General features: G+C 33.3%; 1 protein-coding gene across 5 annotated transcripts in view; it reads right to left on the minus strand.

Moving 5' to 3' along the window:
* The window catches only part of STAG2 (STAG2 cohesin complex component), a 134,158-nt gene that overhangs the window by 29,101 nt on the left and 85,930 nt on the right, over nucleotides 1–19,127 (minus strand). For all 5 annotated transcript variants that reach the window (XM_084788734.1, XM_084788738.1, XM_084788736.1 and 2 more), the window contains exons 13-22: nucleotides 16,963–17,070; nucleotides 16,241–16,352; nucleotides 14,671–14,788; nucleotides 13,595–13,698; nucleotides 4,642–4,734; nucleotides 4,431–4,520; nucleotides 3,390–3,593; nucleotides 1,331–1,401; nucleotides 1,019–1,106; nucleotides 840–920 (exon numbers count right to left, since the gene is read on the minus strand). In XM_084788734.1, coding sequence (XP_084644860.1) covers nucleotides 840–920; nucleotides 1,019–1,106; nucleotides 1,331–1,401; nucleotides 3,390–3,593; nucleotides 4,431–4,520; nucleotides 4,642–4,734; nucleotides 13,595–13,698; nucleotides 14,671–14,788; nucleotides 16,241–16,352; nucleotides 16,963–17,070 — 1,069 coding nt within the window. The remainder of the gene's footprint in view (nucleotides 1–839; nucleotides 921–1,018; nucleotides 1,107–1,330; nucleotides 1,402–3,389; nucleotides 3,594–4,430; nucleotides 4,521–4,641; nucleotides 4,735–13,594; nucleotides 13,699–14,670; nucleotides 14,789–16,240; nucleotides 16,353–16,962; nucleotides 17,071–19,127) is intronic.

Raw genomic sequence — 19,127 nt, forward strand, 5'->3', positions numbered from 1 at the left:
TATAACTTAAATAAATAAACCTTAAAATATCCTGAATTTGAGAAACCTTGAAAACTACTAATGAAGTGATCTTAAGAAATAATCAAGGCAGGTAGATGTGGTATCTGGCTACTGTGATCCCAGCACTCAGGGAGGCAGAGGCTGGTGGATTGGGTCTGGTGTACAGAGAGAGTACAGGACAGCCAAGACTACACAGAGAAACCCTGTCTTGAAAAAACCAAAGGAGAAAAAAAAGAGAAAAAATTCAGGGCATAATATAATCTAGAGAAACTCAGTTCATTATCTTCAGTTTATGTCATCTATCACTATGTAGAATTGTTTTAAAGGTTCTGGGTCAAACATACTCAATCGTGTTTTATAAAAGTTATCTTCCTAGGGCTGGAGAGACAGATCAGCAGTCAAGAGCACTGATTGTTTTTCCAGAGGTCCTGAGTTCAATTCCTAACACCTCATGGTGGTTCACAACGATCCATCCCTAACTGTAGTCCCATGGGATCTGATAGCCTCTTCTCTGGTGTGTAAACATACATGTAGACAAAACACCCATACACATAAATAAAGAAATCTTTTAAAGGACTACCTTCCGATATTTAGTAAACAATTTTGACAATGTGGAAAGTCAAAGTATGTCATCTTTCTATGTGAATAAATTTTAATTAAAACTCATACCTTGAAATAAAATATATTAATATATTTTCATTGAATATATAAATTAGAGACATGAATACATATAGTAAATTAGAAATAACTTCACTGAACTATTTTGCTCTTACTAAAAGTATAAATTTGCTGAAAATGGGAATAATATTTAGTAAGAACACTGATGAACTACCACTTACCTTTGTAGAACTGCTTTCAGTTATCTTAGCAAGCTGCCAAAGGATTACATAGTGAGTACACTGCAGTGCATGAATAACAATCTATAAAAGAGAAACATAAGATGAGAAGTGAAATTTAAGTCAGAAGCTTTCACTGCCCAAGTTCAGCATATGTATATAACATATAAATAAATAAAAACCTGCTCAGGCATATCTCCATTTTCAATTCCGGTTTTCAAGAGTTTGTAATTACAAGCAAACAAATCCCACTTTGAAAGATCATGGGCACTGTAAAAAAACAAAACAACAACAAAAACAAATTAATTTGTATTTAAAAACTAAGCCTGACCATAATTGTTTCAGACTATAACATGCCCCTATCAAGTGATTTCTTTATTCAGAGAGAGAGAGAAGAAAAGAATTTGAAAACATAATAACAAACAAAATACAAAATATGCAAGGTTATTTTGCTATAGTTTTTTTTTTATCAGAAACTCGCAGATTCAACTTACTTATGAAAAGCAGTGATCCTCTTCAACGTTGACAATACCTGATAAGCGTCATCTTCATCAGGTTCTTCTCCCTATTAATTAGTAATCACACATTATAAAATACCAAAATAATTGGCCAGGGGGTGGCGCACACCTTTAAGCACAGCATTCTGAGGCAGGTCTTTCTGTGAGTTCAAGGCCAATCTGATCTACAGAGCAAGTTCCAGGAAAGCCAGCACTATAAAGAAAAGCCCTTTCTTGAAAAACCAAAATAACAACAATAATAACAAGACTAAGCTTGCATAGTGGTACCTTTAATTCTAGTATATGGGAGATATACACAGGCAGACCTGTGATTCAAGACTCTGTCTCAAACACATGCACCCATGCGTGTACACCCACACAAAATACCAAAGTGAAATTGTTTCTTAGTCATTCTGGTACAGATCAAGTGAAAAACTACCAAGTAATAAATCCTAGGCTATTGAAATGATGACATCACCTTAAAAGAAAAGAAAAGAGCACCACAATAAACCCCAAAAAGAAGCTTCATCATTCAAGACCTATATCTGCCAAATTTAAGGCAATGTTGCTGAGTCAACATAAGATTATAAACAGAGGAACACACACACAAAAAAATAGAATATTGTCCTCCCATCTCCCATTATGTAATGCAGACATGAAACTATTTTAAATTTTCCTATTTCCCAGAACTAGATGCAAAATAAAAATAGTGCTCAGGAAAAAGAAATACCAAAACAATCACACATATTCCAGACTGCTCACATTATGGAGAATTTTTATGACCTCTCTTATCTATGGTACTGAAATCTAGGTTGATCACATATGTGCCATTTTATACTTTAAATTTTCTTAAAAATAACAAAATTTAGTTAACAAACTATTGTCCATTTAAAATTAACTTAGCATTAAAATGTTTCCAAATGTGTAACTATATATAAATACATTTATAGGACAATCTAATTAGTACATCTTAAATGTAAAATAATGTTATATATAAAATGTTTAATATGTTTAATAAAACCAGAAATCTGAAAATTATATCTACTTGGTATTGAGACCATTAATTTAAAAAAAGGTGATTTGTAAAAGGTCTTAGACTGAAGCTCTGGCTGGCCTGATATTTACTATGTAGTCTGAACTGGACTCAAACTAAAAATCAAAACAAAACTTCTGTCTCAGGTTCCTGAGCACTAGGGTTATTAAAATTGTTAGCCATGACATCCACTCTTGTTGCTGGACTTAAAGAAAAGTTCACAATTTCTAAGTGCAATAAACAGTATCAAGAGTGAATGACTACAGGGCATGGTAGCATACACTTTTAATATTTGCATTCCAAAGGCAAGTGGATTTGTGTGAGCTTGAAGCTGGCCTGGTATAGAGTAAAATCCTGTCTCAAAAAAAAAAAAAAAAAAAAAAGGGTAATGGAAATATTTTGACAATTGTGACTTGACTTGATTCAAATAAATTAAAATATATATGTATTGGGCTGGAGAGATGGCTCAGAGGTTAAGGGCATTGACTGCTCCTCCAAAGGTCCTGAGTTCAATTCCCAGCAACCACATGGTGGCTCCCAACCATCTATAATGTGATCTGATGCCCTCTTCTGGGATGCAGATGTACGTACAGCCAGAGCATTGTATACATAATAATAAATAAATTTTAAAAATATGTATTTCTAGAAAAACAAAAATCATAATAAAACTGCATGAATATTTGAGAGCCAATGCAGTAATCCTCTTTGAAAGTACAACATAAGAAACACCGAAAGCAACAGTGACCATAGTAGCAAATGTAATGGCCACATTTTCAACTAAAACCAGGGAACTATCCGTTTAATTTCTTTAGAACAGAAGGGGAAATGCTAGTTTTGTCTGCATCTTTTCAAAGTTACATTTCCTTGCCATTTTATTATTTTAGAGGGGGAGTAATAGCAGTTTGAGATTCATAGAACTGAAAAGACTTAAAAACACACCACTAGATTATCATCACACTAATGCTGAGTGACTCAGTTACTGAAAGGGAAGGGTCCAACAGACAAAATACTTGTAATATATACCTCTTGCAGAAAATCCTCAAGAAGCCGGTTAAATTTATCTGCCAATTCATCTATCAGCTGACTTCTTGAAATATCTACTCTGTTGAAGATTGTGAACTCTTCATTACATAATGCATGGTAAGTTTTAGAACATGCTTCTAAAACATCTGTGTCGGTGTGCTTCTCTACAATATTTCTGATCTGGCGCAGTAAGGCATCCAAATGCTGCAAAATAAAATTTATTGCATTAAAACTAATAAGTTATATGGCTAAGGATATAGCTCAGGAGTCAAAAGTATGCCCATTGTGTGTAAGTCCTACTAAGGAATATACAGTAGGCATATTGTGACTACATCATATCACCAACTGTGACAGTTTTCAAATATACTAAATATTTCAGACAGTTTTCTAATTTGGTAAACAAATACATTGTTTGGCCAATATTTATCTCTGTAACTTTAGTGGAAATAATATCATCTATCTTACAGGCTTTGATAAGAATACTAACATGTGTAAAGAACTTTCACTGGTTATTGGAACATATAAAAAGGTTTTCATAAATACTAGGCAAGTTTATTTTGCAATTGTTACCACCTAATAATTCATGAAAGCATAAGTGGCTAGTGATATACAGTCATACACTGTATAAGAATGAAAGTATAAGCTGAGCGTGGTGGCACACGTCTTTAATCCCAGCACTTGGGAGACAGAGCCTGGACTACATACAGAGCAAGTTTCAGGACAGCTAAAGCTGTTACATAGAGAAACCCTGTCTCAAAAAAAAACAAAACAAGACCCAAACAAAACAAAACAAAAAAACATAAAGAATGAAAGTATAGCTATAGGAATAAAGGAAAAGGGAAGCCCATTTGCACTATTCTCTAAATCCAATAGGACTAAAAATATAGAAGACCTAATATGTATGTATGTATGTATGTATGTATGTGTGTGTGTATTCCCTCTAAATACTACAAAACCTATTTATAATATAAAAAGCTATATGATATGGTAAATTAAGATAGCATTTCTCCTCTAGGATTTTATACACAAAAAAAATTTTACCTTTTCTAATCGTCCAGTGGTGTATATCTCCAAATCAAAGTACTGAGGTAACTGTAACAAATTGGTCACCTTTTCTGCATCTACAGAGTACTTTTGGGGAGAAAAGATAATGGTAAAAACATTATAATAATGCTAAGTAAGCATAGGTGGAGCCACATTGAAATAATCTGTGATTTATGAGAAACACACTAAGTTATCAATACAATCTTACTTTTGCTAACAATTGAGGAAGGGCCACAGCAAAAAGTTCGGTGATTTTTGTTCTGTCATCCAACTGTGTCTTCTTCTCTTTTGCTGTTAGCACCTAAAGTAACACAAAGACTTCTATAAACATCTACTCAATAACAGTTTTAGGTCCTCAAATTTTAATTAAAACAAATAAAATAATAAGTGTAAATAACAAAATTTTGAGGATCTTGCATTATAGCCAACATTGGCCTGAATTCATTCCTTTTGAACCTCTGGAATTATGGGATTATCAATAAGTGCCAACACGTCCAGTCAAAAATTCCTTAATATAAAACTCTAGCCCTAAAAGTAATACCGAACAACACACTCGTTATTAAGGAGAGAGCATCTGGTGCAGTGGTGCACTCAGAAGGCTGAGGCAGAAGGACAATAGTGAGTTCAAGGCTATTCTGGACTAGTTAGTGAATACCAAGCCACCTAGCCATGGCTACATAGCACATACATATATACAAACAAACACACAGATAAAGATAGTGGAAAGCCTCATAAAATAACAAGAATGACAAAAAAATTGAATAGTCCTAGGATGAAGATCAAAATCCAATTATGAAAAAAATGGTGGAATACAGGCAAGCAGCACTTTCTAAAATACTCCACAAGTTTAGAAGAAAATTTTCAACCTGTGAGAAGTATAGAATGTCAAGGAAGGATAAGTGGGAACAAGAGGCTTATGAAAAGACTAGATAAAATCCCGTATTAATGAGCATTATGTTCATAAGAATATTACAGACTATAATAGAAAGCTCTGAACATGAATAGTAGGGAATAGAGAAATTCATCTTCATAATCCACCACTAGATCCAATAAATGAAAAAGATTTTTTAAAAAAAAGGTCCAGTAGCAGGGAGGGAAAAAAAATTCACAAATTTTAAAATGAAAATTCAACAAGTTGCATGATGAAAGTTCCAGAAATTACTAACTGCCATTTAAATGCAACAGTACCTATGAAACCAGACAGCAGAAACCAAATCTCTGCAATTAAGCTACTTAGCTAGAAGAGTAGAAAAGACTGCACAACCATGTCTCCAAAACCCAACACCACTCCTCATTCCAAGAGACAAGACCAGAACTCAGAAACAGGTGAACACCCCACAGAAACTGAGTTTAACTGAAACTCAGTGGAGAATGAAAACTCAACATAAGTCTCCAGACAAAGGTGGCTCAAGTCTTGATAAGAAGAAATTTCCAAGTGCAATGGTAAACTTGGAATATGAAAGGAAATCGGAAGGAGGCTCAGACTCTGAGGTGACACCCTCCCAAGTGAAGGCTGTAGCTCAACCTCATGGGCATCCTCTTTGAAATCCACTGAGGTACACACAAACAGATCAATCAGGTTGAACAGGTTTCAAGTGGCGACACAGGTTGATTACTCTCACACTGGCAGGGTTAAATGCATTACACATCCCATCCTTATAATTAAGTAAATTATAATTCTCTTATTATTTTAATGATCTTTAAAATTCATTTACCCTAACAATTTCTCAACTCCTTGCATCTAGTTGCTTGTCCCTCCTCCAGTACATTTTTTGGTCTTACTGGTCTTACAAGGCTTATTTTCTTTACATCCCTATCCTGAGTAACTAATACCCAAAGGCACACTATTCTAACACTGTTCCTTTATTCTCCAAACATTTCTGGATTTGAAAAGGCAATTGTTTTCAATTATTACTCTATGTGCACACTAGGCCTGTCCATCATTAGACAGGTAGCTATTGGATATGGTGTTCTCTTGGAGTAGTGCTTCTGGTCATGTACCGAGCATGGCAGCTGAGTGTTATAATCTCGTCTTCGTGGAAGATTTTTAAAATGTAAACTGAAAGAATAATGATGATCTCACTAACAACCTATTCCAAATATATAAATACCATTGCAGGACCATAGTATACATGAAAATCCAGGGCAGCGTAACTCCCCAAATCACCAAAGGATTTTGAAAAAATTACTATTACACTGTTTAGCAGAATCAAAGAGAATACAAATCAATTCTGAAATAAAATCAAAGAAAAGAAGCAAATGAATGAAATAAGGAAGGCAATAGAAAATAAGATTAGAATTTTAAAAAGTAGAAACAATGAAAAAAATCAAATTGCAGTGTTGGGAATGAAAAGTTTAAAGTAGAAAACAGAAGGTAAGCATCAACATATATAAAGTGGACCAAGTAGAAGACAGAAGATTAGAGTTTAAAGACAAAATAACTGAATCAGAACATTAAGACAATAAAAAATAACTAATATGAGCATATAAACATAGCATGTAAAGTGTGTGAAAGCCTGAAGATAGCCAGTGGTTCTAATCCCAGAACTCAGGAGGCAAAGGCACACAGATCTCTGAGTTCGAGGCCAGCCTGCTCTAAGGAGTAGGTGTGAAGAATACACAGAGAAACCCTGTCTGGGGTGGGGGGAACAGGGGGGATTGGATTTATGAATCTTGGGCATGAATATACAAACAAGTTCAGGAAATAGAAAACTGATAAAATCATAGCAGGAAAATATCCACATTTAGGGAAAGAGACTGTCATGCAGAAACAGAATGCATTTAGAATGCCAAACATACAAGCACATAAAAGAACCTTCCCATACAAAATTATAATTAGAGAACCTAGTGTGCAAACAAAGAAAAAATACTGAAAACTACAAGACTGTAGCATTGAATCATATGTAAAGGCAAGTCAATAAAGATAACAGCACTGACAACAAAAACCTCTAAATGCCGGAGGGCATAGAACAACGTATTTGAAGCTCAGAAAGAAACAACAGACTATCCAGATTATAATATCTAGCAGAGTTAGCCTACATAACCGAAGGAGAAATAAAAATCTTCCATTAGAAACACCAACATAAGGACATACAAGAAGCACTACAAAAGATAATTTGAAGAAATCTTACACGTGTAAGAAAGAAATAGATACACATAGTATAACACCGCAAAGTATAAAATGCAGTATATAAGCAAGAGATTAAAAAATGTATCAGCATTGCAAAAATGAGATTATAGGAACAGTGCCTCTAAATAACAATTCTGAATGTTAATAACCTCAATACTCCACACAAAATATAGGATACCAGATTTGATTAAAAATAGGACCCACTGCTTTGCTGCTTCCAAAAAACCACAGCCTTGCAACCCACCTAACATGTAAAGGCAAATGCAATTGAAGGTAAAAGGATAGACAAAAGCAGCCAGAGTAAATGCAACTAGAGAAAAAGAGGTCAGAGAAAGTAGACTTGAAACCAACATTAGTTACAATAAATAAACCACTTGATATTAAGAAACAATTAAAAAAAGAAACAATCTACCTTCCTGCCTCACATATATGTCTGTCAGATATACTGGGGCAGAAGGCCGAAAACCATGTTCCAGGGTTATAGTTATGGGTAACTGTTCGGGCAGCAAACTGTCTCTGGCATTTTTTTTTTTTCAGTTTGGAAGCTGCTAATCTGCTCTTCCTGTCTACTCAGGTAATTAGGTTTATTCCTTCTCAAGTCTCTGATGGGGTTGAAGAACACATAGTTTAGTTTTACAATGAAGGTTAGTTGTTTAGGGGCTAAGTTACTTTTAGGTCTAGATAGATGTTTTAAGTCGATAATGATGAGATATGATATTGATTTACATTCAGAATTTTAGACTCACCAAGATAGGAAAATGTTTTCTTATAGGCTGCCAAATACAAATAGCCAAAACACTATGAATGTAACATTAATATATTTCCTGATTGTTTTGTGGTCCTTCTTGTTCTATGTAGTTTATTTTATATATGTATAATAATATATATATATAAAAATTTAAATATCAAAACTAAATAACAACAACAACAAAAAGAAGCAATCTACCAAGAGGATGTAAGAATTCTAAACATACACATATAACATTGGTGCACCCAATTTCATAAAAAACAACACAATTGCATGTAGAGGAAAGACTAACATCAATATAGTAAAAGTAGAGAACCCAACAGCCCACTCTCACCAACAAACAGGTCATCAAGAAAGAAAGGAATGAAAAAAAAAATCAATTCATCAACTCTCAACCAATTAATTTATACTCAGCAAATAACATCGGGGCTAAATGATGGTATAAATCCAAAAGACTCATTCCATCCAAAGACTGTAAAGTACACTTTGTTCTTAGTAGCCTATAAACTATTCCCTAAAGCAGATCATACTATAGACAAGTATTAACAAATAAAAGGAAGTTGAAATAACGTCTTATATTCTATTAATAACAGACTAAAACTAGAAACTAACAAGAGAAACTACAGAAAAATATAAACTTATGGAGACGAAACAAGAAACTACTAAATGATCAGTCAGTCACCAAAGAAAAAATGAGATTTTGTTTGTTTTTGAAAGAAGGGAAAAATTTAAATTTGCCGAATTCAATTAAAAGAAATCATACCATTCCAGAACTAGAGGGATACAAAGTATATAGAAAACAGTTTCAGGAGAGAAGTTTGTAGCCACAAACACCTAACATTTAAAAAAATTACATAGATCTCAAACAACTCACCACACAGTAAAAGAAAAACAAGGCAAATCCAAAATCAGTAGATAGAAATAGTAATAGATCAGGAGTGGCGTTGGAGTGATGGCTTAGCATTTAAGAGCAGCAACTGCTTTTGCAGAGACCCCAAATTCTGATCCCAGTACCACATCAGGTGGAACACAAAGGCCTGTAAATCCAGTCCCAAAGAATCTGACACCTTCTAGCCTCTGTGGGTACTTTATCCACATCATACATATAGTCAGCAAACATACATGTAAGTAAACAGGAATCAGTGAAATAGAAATGTAAAGAACAAAAGAATCAACAAAGGAAAAAATTGATTCAATAAAACGATGAAGTTAATAAACCTTTGGCTAAACTAACCAAAAGAAAATAGAAAAAATGCTATTTATAAAAAGAGATTTAAAAAGGGAGACATCATCACGGGTGCTAGTGACATTAAAAGATTTATCAGGGAATATATAAAAATATTTGAAAATATACAAGATATTTTGAACTTCTACTATCTATGATCTATGAAAATTAAACCAAGGAGAGATAAACAATTTAAACAGACCTGTAATAAACAATGAGGCTGAGGACATAATAAGTCACCCAACTAAAACAAGCTCAATGATCCTAAAACGATTTATTCCACAAAACAGAAAAAAAAGAATGCACTAACCTTATTTTATAAAGTCAGTTATTCACCAAAGGCAAAGAAAAATAAACACACAAAATAAGAAAACTATAGGTCAATTATACTGATGAAATAGATATAAAGATGAATAGGATTCATTCCACAGACACAAGAATAAATTGACATGTGCAAATAAACAAATGTAACGATGTATCGCATAAACAGACTCAAGGACCTATATAAACAGATGCAGATATGCTTTTGGACAAAGCCAAATATCCCTACATGATAAAAATTTTGAGGAAACGGGCTAAGAGTGGTGGCACACGTCTTTAAACTCAACACTCATGAGGCAGAGGCAGGCGGATCGCTGTGAGTTCGAGGCCAGCCTAGTCTACAAAGTAACTCTAGGACAGCCAAGGCTACACAGAGAAAGCCTGTTTTGAAAAACAAGCAAAACAAAATTTGAAGAAACTATGACTATAAGGAATATACCACAACATAATATAGACCACTACAACAAACCTACAGTATAGGCTGGAGAGGCTCAGTAGGTAAAGATGCTTGAAAGGCAAAACTGCAAAACCTGACTTCAATCCCTGGAATCCACATAGAGGTAAAAGTTGTCCTCTGAGCTTCACACGATCATCATGACATATTCACTCACTCATACACAAGAATAATGATAATATAAAACCTTTAAAAGTGACAGCTAACATTGATACTAAACTGGTAAAACCACAAAGCACTTCCAGTAAAATAAGCAATAAAACACCTTTGCTACTCTAGTGTTTGAAATCTTAAGCAATTAAAAAAAGAAAAAAAGAAAAGCGATACAAATAGAAAAGTAGTTGGTTAAACAATCTGTATTTGCAGATGATATGACACTGTGTGTAAAAACCCTAGAGTTCACCAAAGAACTCCTCTCAGCAATATAGAATAGAAAATCAACATACTAAACTCAACAGCCTTTATACATACAAGTAACAAACAGATCTGAAAAAGTAATCAAGAACAAAATCTCATTTTTAATAGCTTCAAAAAATAAATTACCTTGGAATAAACTTAGCAAAGGATGTCAGAGACCTCTACCAAGAATTTTTTTTCACCAGAAAGAAATTGAAAATGTTAAGAATAAATGAGGGCACAGCCCTAAACAGGACATCTGTATCACTCCCTCCAAGGCTCAGGGAACATTGTAGAATAGAGAACAAAAAAATGAGGGAAAATGCTGTAACGCTGTGTGGTTTTAACATGGTAGGAAGGTATGGAGGGAATTTGAAAAGAAACAAGATGGAAAGAGTCGCTATGTTCATGAATGACCAGAATTAACATTATGAAAATGGCTTGCTTTATTGCCAAAATAATCTACAAATCAATTTTATTTCCATCAGCGATTACAGTGACATTCTTCACAGAAATTGAAGAAAACAAACTTAAAACTTATACAAAAGCAAAAGTGACATCTAATACCCAAAGCAATCCTGAGCAAAGAGAATAATGACAGAATTATCAACACACCATGGGATTAGTACAAAAGAAGACAATGGTGTGGAGTGGAGGACTTGAGAAACAAACATACTTATAACACTAACACACACCTACAATCACTTGATTTTGAACAAAGGTGCCTATAAATACAATGGAAAAAAAAGATAACATCTTCAATAAATGGTGCTGAGAGAACTTGATATCCACATGTAAATGACTAAAGCTATATCTGTATCTCTCAGTACAAAAATCAGTTCAAAATGGATCAAAGACATTAATTTAAGACCTGAAGACCTAAAGCTATTAGAGGAAAACTAAGAAAACAGTTCAAGATGTGGCAAGGACTTAGTGAAAAGGAGTCCAATAGCTCAGGAAATAAATCCAAGAATGGACAAATGAAACTATGTAAAATTAAAAACTTTCAGTTAAAATGTAACTAAGTGAAGTGACAACCTACGGAATGAGAGAAAAGCTTTACTAGCTACAAATCTGATAGAAGACTAATATCTAAAATATATAATTAATTCAAAAGAATATTTTAAAATTCTGACTAATAAGTAGAATAACTTGAACATCCAGTTCTCAAATCATGAAATACAAATAACCAATAAGCATGAAAAAATATTCAGCACACCTAGCCTTCAAAGACAAAGACTGAGATTCTATCTCTAGTCAAAATAGGTATCACTGTAAAAACAACAAATGTTGATAAAAATATAAGAAAATGGGGACACATATACACTTCTGTTGAAGAATATAATATAGCCAGTATGTAAGTCAGTAAGTATAGAGGTTCCTCAAAAAATTACAAATAGAACTACAATATAGCACAGTTATAACATTACTGGCTATATGACTGAAAAATTCTAATGTTAAAAACCTTTCGTGGAAAAATGTGCAGCATTATTCACAAGACTCAAGTTAAAGAATCAGTCTAGAGGTCTATCATCAAATGATGGACATAGAAAATGTGTGAATATACACAAAAAAGTTTTCTTCAACATAAAGAACAAAGGTGTACTACATGTAGGAAAATGAGTTCAAGTGGAGATACTACGCAAAATGACAGACTCAGAAAAGCAAATATTCAATGTTTTCTTTCAGTTGTGAATCCCAGATTTTATGTAACTACATAAAGTCATATATGAATATAGGACATGAGAGTAGAAGCAATATCATCTGAGGGAACTAATGAGAATAATGTCAAGTGGAGGAGATGGGGGAGTATATCAAAGCCATTTTATATACTCGTATGAAAATATAGCTTTATAAAAACATCAATATGAACAAATAAACACCAATTAACTTATTTTTAAAACACCAAGACAATTATTCAAGTTTACCTTTGGATAGGAAAAGGAATAGTTAAGAATATGAAATATGTTTTTGAAGCTCTGTCATAATGATATTAAACCATATTTTAACTTATTCCATGTTGGGGGCCATGAGACATAGGTAATCAGTTCAGAATTCTAACTTGCTACCCATAATTAGAAAAACAGAAACAAAACATAAAAATAAAACAAAACAAAATGAAGAAAGGGAAAAAAAACAGAAATAGGGGCTAGGGGTGTAGCTCAGTGTAGAGCACTTGCCTAGCATGCACAATGCCCTGGGTTCATTCCACGGCACTGCAAAAAAGATGATTAAATAATTAAAAAATGAGTAATGAAAACAGAAATAGAACAAAATACACAGACTGTATTACATACTGGTTCAGTATTATTTCATGAAATTTTGTTACATATATATACACATATATTTGCATGTCACAAGATAAAAAATTCATTTTGCTGGTTTACAATCAAACATTTGAAATTCTATGGAATTGCTAGAATTTGTGAACTTCTTAGTAAATTACTAAAACTTCGTTACTGGAAATACGAATTACTTCACCACTACTATTAATAATGCCTGTTTCATTACTACATTCATATAATAAAAATATGAATTTTAAAATAAACCATATAAACACATGCAGTATTCTACATGCACATACTGCATTTGGCCTTGAAGATAGTATCATTCACTGTCATCACATGTATCAACAAAAGATCTTATGGAAAATCAAGTACTTCAAGTTGCTACTACTTTAGAATGTACTTATATATGCATATATATTTATATACGCATGTATATATATATGCACATATGTGTATACACATGAGTGGATACACACAAAAGTAACTAGAAAAGTAAAACTAAAAATCAAGTATTTTTTGTTCCAGTGTCAAAATGGACTTTTAAAAAAATACCAGAAATAGAGAAATGAAGTTCCGAATAACAAAACACATTGGCGTACCCTTTTTCCTGTCCCTCTTCCCACAGGAGGATGACATTCCGCTGCTTGTCTAATAGTACAAAGCATTATTTCAATCAAAGCACTCTCTTGTCTGTCTGTTAGAGCTAAAAAAGAAAATCAGAAAGAGTTAACCTATTTCTTTTCCATATATGCCTCTTAAAACTATTATGTAAGTTTCTTCTGCCTATGAACAGGAACTGACCTAATGTACAAAAGAAAAGCCCATTACTGTCACAGAAAAGATCAGAACAAGTTGAGTCTTACCTTTCTAAATTTCAGAATTCTGAGTAAGTTCACTGTTTATATGCATAGGCAAAAAAGTATGAACCTAACTGACATACACCCATGATTTTTAAAATATATTTAACGTATATGAATATATTGAAATGGGGTTTCAAAATAAAATCCTGCTAACCTAGAACTTCTTATGTACTCCAGGCTAGAATAGAATTCATTATCTTCCACATCATCCGGACAAGCCCTGGTATTACATGCATGTGTCATTACATCTGGCTAAATATACTAAATTTTGATAGCTATTATGTCTTTGTATATCACACAATATTCTTATGTATGAATATGAGATAGGAACTGTGTTTTAGAATCAGTGTTCATTCAACAATGTACAAGGCATTGAGTTTGAGTCCCAATACTGCCAAAAACAATTATACAAAAATAACATTAACAAATACTAATGAACCCCTACCCAGATCTGGCCAATGGACAGGACATTCTCCACAGTTGAGTGGAGAGTGGGGTCTGACTTTCACACGTACTCTGGTGCCTCACATTTGACCATGTCCCCTGAAGGGGGAGACCTGGTGGCACTCAGAGGAAGGACAGCAGGTTACCAAGAAGAGACTTGATACCCTATGAGCATATACAGGGGGAAGATGTCCCCCTCAGTCACAGTCATAGGGGAGGAAGTAAGGAATGGGAGGATACAATGGATGGGATAACAATTAAGATGTAATATGAATAAATTAATTTAAAAATTTTTAAAAAAATACTAATGAGAAAAATCTATTTCCGAAACAGTATGGACAAACAATAACAACATAATTAAATACCCTTACCTTCCTCTCCACTAAGTGGCTCTTCTAACAGCAAGCTATTCATACATTCCCAGTCTTTCAGTAGTTCAGTAGCACAGTCCCACATGCTATCCACAAGGTACGCTGCATGCTCATGTAACTAAAATTTGAAAGCAACAAGCTCTTAGACAAACAGCACACTAGCCTTAGGACAAAAGAGCACATGCTCTGTTGATACTGTGTTAAAACACTTAAAAAGCAATCTGGTTCTTGAGAGGAAATAGATTAAAGAACAGAGAATTGCAGCAGTTTACTGTACAAAAGTAAACTTTGTTAAAATATTACAACTTAACATATTAACATAAAAACTATTTTATAATATTAAATACATACTTATTTTTTACATCAGTCAACTTTTCTTAAGTCTTACTTATACTATGATTTTATTCTAACTGAATGAGAGTGATAATGGTTAATTAAAGCAATAAAATGCATTTTGCTTTTTGATTCAATTTATAAAAATATCATTCTCTTCATAATGAAAGTAAAAGACTACAGTTTTCCGAATTGTTTGAAGGGTTGAGGTTAATGAAAGAACCAAAGATTTTGGAGAACAATAATATTTATTTCTCAAACTTTAAATATCTTTTATTAACACAAAGAGAATATCGTCAATAATAACCAACCAAACTGGATTTAGCAATATAGCAAAAGTCATGGGATTAGATGATTTGATTGATATTTGAAAAAATATAATGAAATGCAAAAACAAATATATAACAGGAACTCTAAATGGAGTCAAATTTTGGGACTTTGCAAAACATTTAACAGACAGAATGCTAAGTTAATGGGGATTAATGTAAATCCATTTCCACATTAATATTAATACAAGTCATGAGGCTAGGTGTTATAGCGCACATGTGTAATCTCAACACATGGTCTAAAACAGAGACAGGCATGGTGGTGCACACCTTTAACCCCAGCACTCAGGAGGCAGACAGGGGTGGATATTCTTCTAGCCTGAGGCCAGCCTGGTCTATAGAGCTAGTTCCAGGATGGCCAGGTCTACATAATGAAACCTTGTCTCAAAATAACCAAAACAAACAAACAAATAAAAAACCCTACTCAGAGCTAAGGTACATGGACATAGATTTGCACAAGATCATGGTCTCTCTGGCCTACACAATGAGTTCCAGGCCAGACTAAGATATGTGTGAAATCCTGTATCAAACAACACTAATAAATATGAACATTTGAGAACTTTCATTGTTATAAGTTGTTCTTTTATAGGAATTGTTTTAGCATTACCTTAAAAAATTTTTAATTTAAAATAAAAAATTTTCTTACCTATTTTTTTTCAAATAGAAAAGGGAGGCTTAAAAAGATTACACAATCAGTAACGAAAGCCATACAGTTGGGAATAATTTCCAAAAATATACATAAATAATAACTTTTGAATGCCTATCTTATTAAATCAGATAGCACTTTTAAAAATTGGAATGAACAGGTCTCTGCTGCATTCAGCATTTAGTTATCTGTAAGATTTTACATATACATCATTTTAATATCTTTTCAAAAGTTTGAAAATAAGAATAAAATAATATAAACTAACCTCACTTTCAAGGAAGAAAAAAACCAATGTCTTAACAAGATTGGCATTTGGACCTTGTCTTCCCCTTCTTTTCATGATTCCATCCTCTTCTGGATCTCTACGGCTGAAGAGTCTAAAGGGAAAGACAAATACTGTGTATTCCAGCACATTAACAGCAGAATATTGTAAAATTGGGTAGGTACGTAAATCATTGATATAAAATTTTCATTTCAATTTTGTCAGTCCTAAGTACTCTGGATTCTAAAGTTAGTTATATTGAGTTATAATTTTTTGGAAACCTTACATTATTTTATGAAATGTCTTCCTTTCATGGAAGTAATACAATGACTGACCTAAAATAGTTATGCATACGTATGATAAATATTTTCTCTAAAATGGAAAATATCATTCCTATTTCTTCTTTGAACATTATAGTAACACAATGGCCCTTTTCTAATTGATAGTGTGGTTGTTCTTCCTTCAGAAACAACAAAGGAGAACTAATGTTGGATACCAATTAATAGAAAACTAGAATGTTTATTCAAACCAAGTAAATATCCTAATAGCCACTAGACCCCAAATAAACCTTTTAATAGCATCATAACAAAGATGTTAGCCTATTTCGTGTGATGAAACATGTTCTCTTGCTTGCTGAATTGACTATGATTATATATCCAAAGAGCTTTATCTGAAATGTTAAATGACATCATAAGAATAAAAGAGTAACAAAAATATAAATTTACTTTTTGTAGAGAAATTCTCCAGCTGCTACTGCTACCGGCCGGTGAGCTGAATAAACCAGATGATAGACATTTTCACAATCTTCCGCAGTAAGAACTTCTTCACTACTCCTGATAACAAAGAAGCAATAAAAGCTTTTAGCAATGTCATGATTCTATGAAAATTTTATGCACTTAATTTCACAAATTTATGTTAAAAATAAATAGAATTTATTTGAGTATAATCTTTTGGTAAAACTTTGCCCCAACAAAACTGCTGAGTTTCTTTATATCAAAGATAACTGTTGTGATACACAATTAAGAATGAAAATAACCTAGGCATTGGGCATTTGCCTGACTAAAGATCATTAAGTATTGTTTTGCTTAAAAAGCTTTCCAAACTACAATCTTCTGCGTTCCTTAGTGAATTCTACTAAGTTTTTTTTTCCTGAGACAGGTCTCTCTCTCTCGATGTTACACAACCTCGCTTTCAACTCAGGCTTAGGAAATCCCTCCTACTGTAGCCTAGGAAATGGCTAAGTGTGGCTAGAGGTGCACACAATTCTTTCCTTTTATATATATAGTGAGGTTTTTGTTCATTACCAAGTATTTTAATAAAATGTTTCATTTTTAAAATGAGCAGAATGGTTTTTAAGCATCCCAACCTAATATCCAAGTAATACAGGACATGATCAATATAAAATATCTAATATACAGGGCGTCAATATTTCAGAAAGTAAAAGACAATCACTGGTGAAAAATATGTGGCGTAATAGGCGCTGTTCATACAATGCTGGTGGGAATGTAGAATGACGTAACCACTGTAGAAGAAACACTATGGTGTTGCCTCAGAAAATTACTGCCTGGACTCAGAATGTAGTGTAGCTCAGTAATACAGTATATGGATTACCATATGAAAGGCACAAGATTCAATTTCAAGCAACTTCATCCCTGCCCCTTCTAAAAGTTCCAGAGAACTACTATACAATTTGGCACTTTCTTTTCTGGATATACACAAAAAAAAACTGAAAGTAAGTTCTCACGTACTTAAACAACTATGTACATAGATATATATTCTTTTGTTTGTTTGTTTGTTTTTGAGACAGGGTTTCTCTGTGTAACTGCCCTGTCATGGACTTGCTTTTTAGACCAGACAGGCAGGCCTCAAACACAGAGATCGACCTGCTTCTACCTCCTGAGAGCTGGGATTACATGGGTAGACCACCATGCCTGACTTAAATATATATTCATAACAGTGAAAAGTTGGAAAAGAGCCCATGGTTTCATCTACGTACGAATGGATAAATCCAATATGCTATATGCATACAGTGAAATAGTGTCCAACAAAAACAGGAAAAGCAATTTATGATACATATTTGTAAAAGGACAAATACTACAGCACTATTTCCATGAATGTTAAAAACATTCCACATTTATGCAAGTGGAAAAGAGAAGAGTTGTTTAGAATCTGGCAGGAGAAAAATGAGTAATTATATATATAAAACGAGTGTAGTCCTACCATACAACGATTTTTTAAAAAGTTCTACAAGAGGCTGGATAGATAGCTCAGCAGTTTAGAGCACTGACTGCTTTTCCAGAAGAGCCAGATTCAATTCCTAGCACCCACACAGCAGCTTACAACTGTCAGTAACTCCAAGATCTGATGCCCTCATACAGACATACATGCAGGCAAAACACCAATGCATATAAAAATAAAAAATAATTATTTTTTAAAAGTTCTAGAGATAGACAGAGGTGACAGGTGTCTATAAAACCACCTACTGCCACTAATCCTTATGCTTAAAATAGTAAAACTATCAAAGTCTATGTCCTATATATTTTACTGAAATTATTTTTAAAAAACAGAAAACATTTGTAGCAGTACTATCACATATTAATAGAATATAATTAAATACGGACTTATTTACAAGTAGTATAGAAGTATAATATATCTCAGGAAATATTTCTACTCTGAAAACCTAACAAAGTACAATACATATATTTTCCTGTACATTGAAACTTTGTTTCTATAGCATCAAGACCAGCTGAAAGGGGGAATACTCCAAGAGAATTTAAAGACATGAAATCTTAGATCACTTACACTTTCACAGACTCAATAGTACTTTCTTCCATTGTTTTCTAAACTTTAGATGAAGAAATTAAATTTCTAGCTGGGTTTGGGTTTGGAG

The sequence above is a fragment of the Acomys minous genome (genome assembly GCF_964271855.1).
Source record: "Acomys minous genome assembly, chromosome: 7".
NCBI classification, from domain to species: Eukaryota; Metazoa; Chordata; class Mammalia; order Rodentia; family Muridae; genus Acomys; species Acomys minous.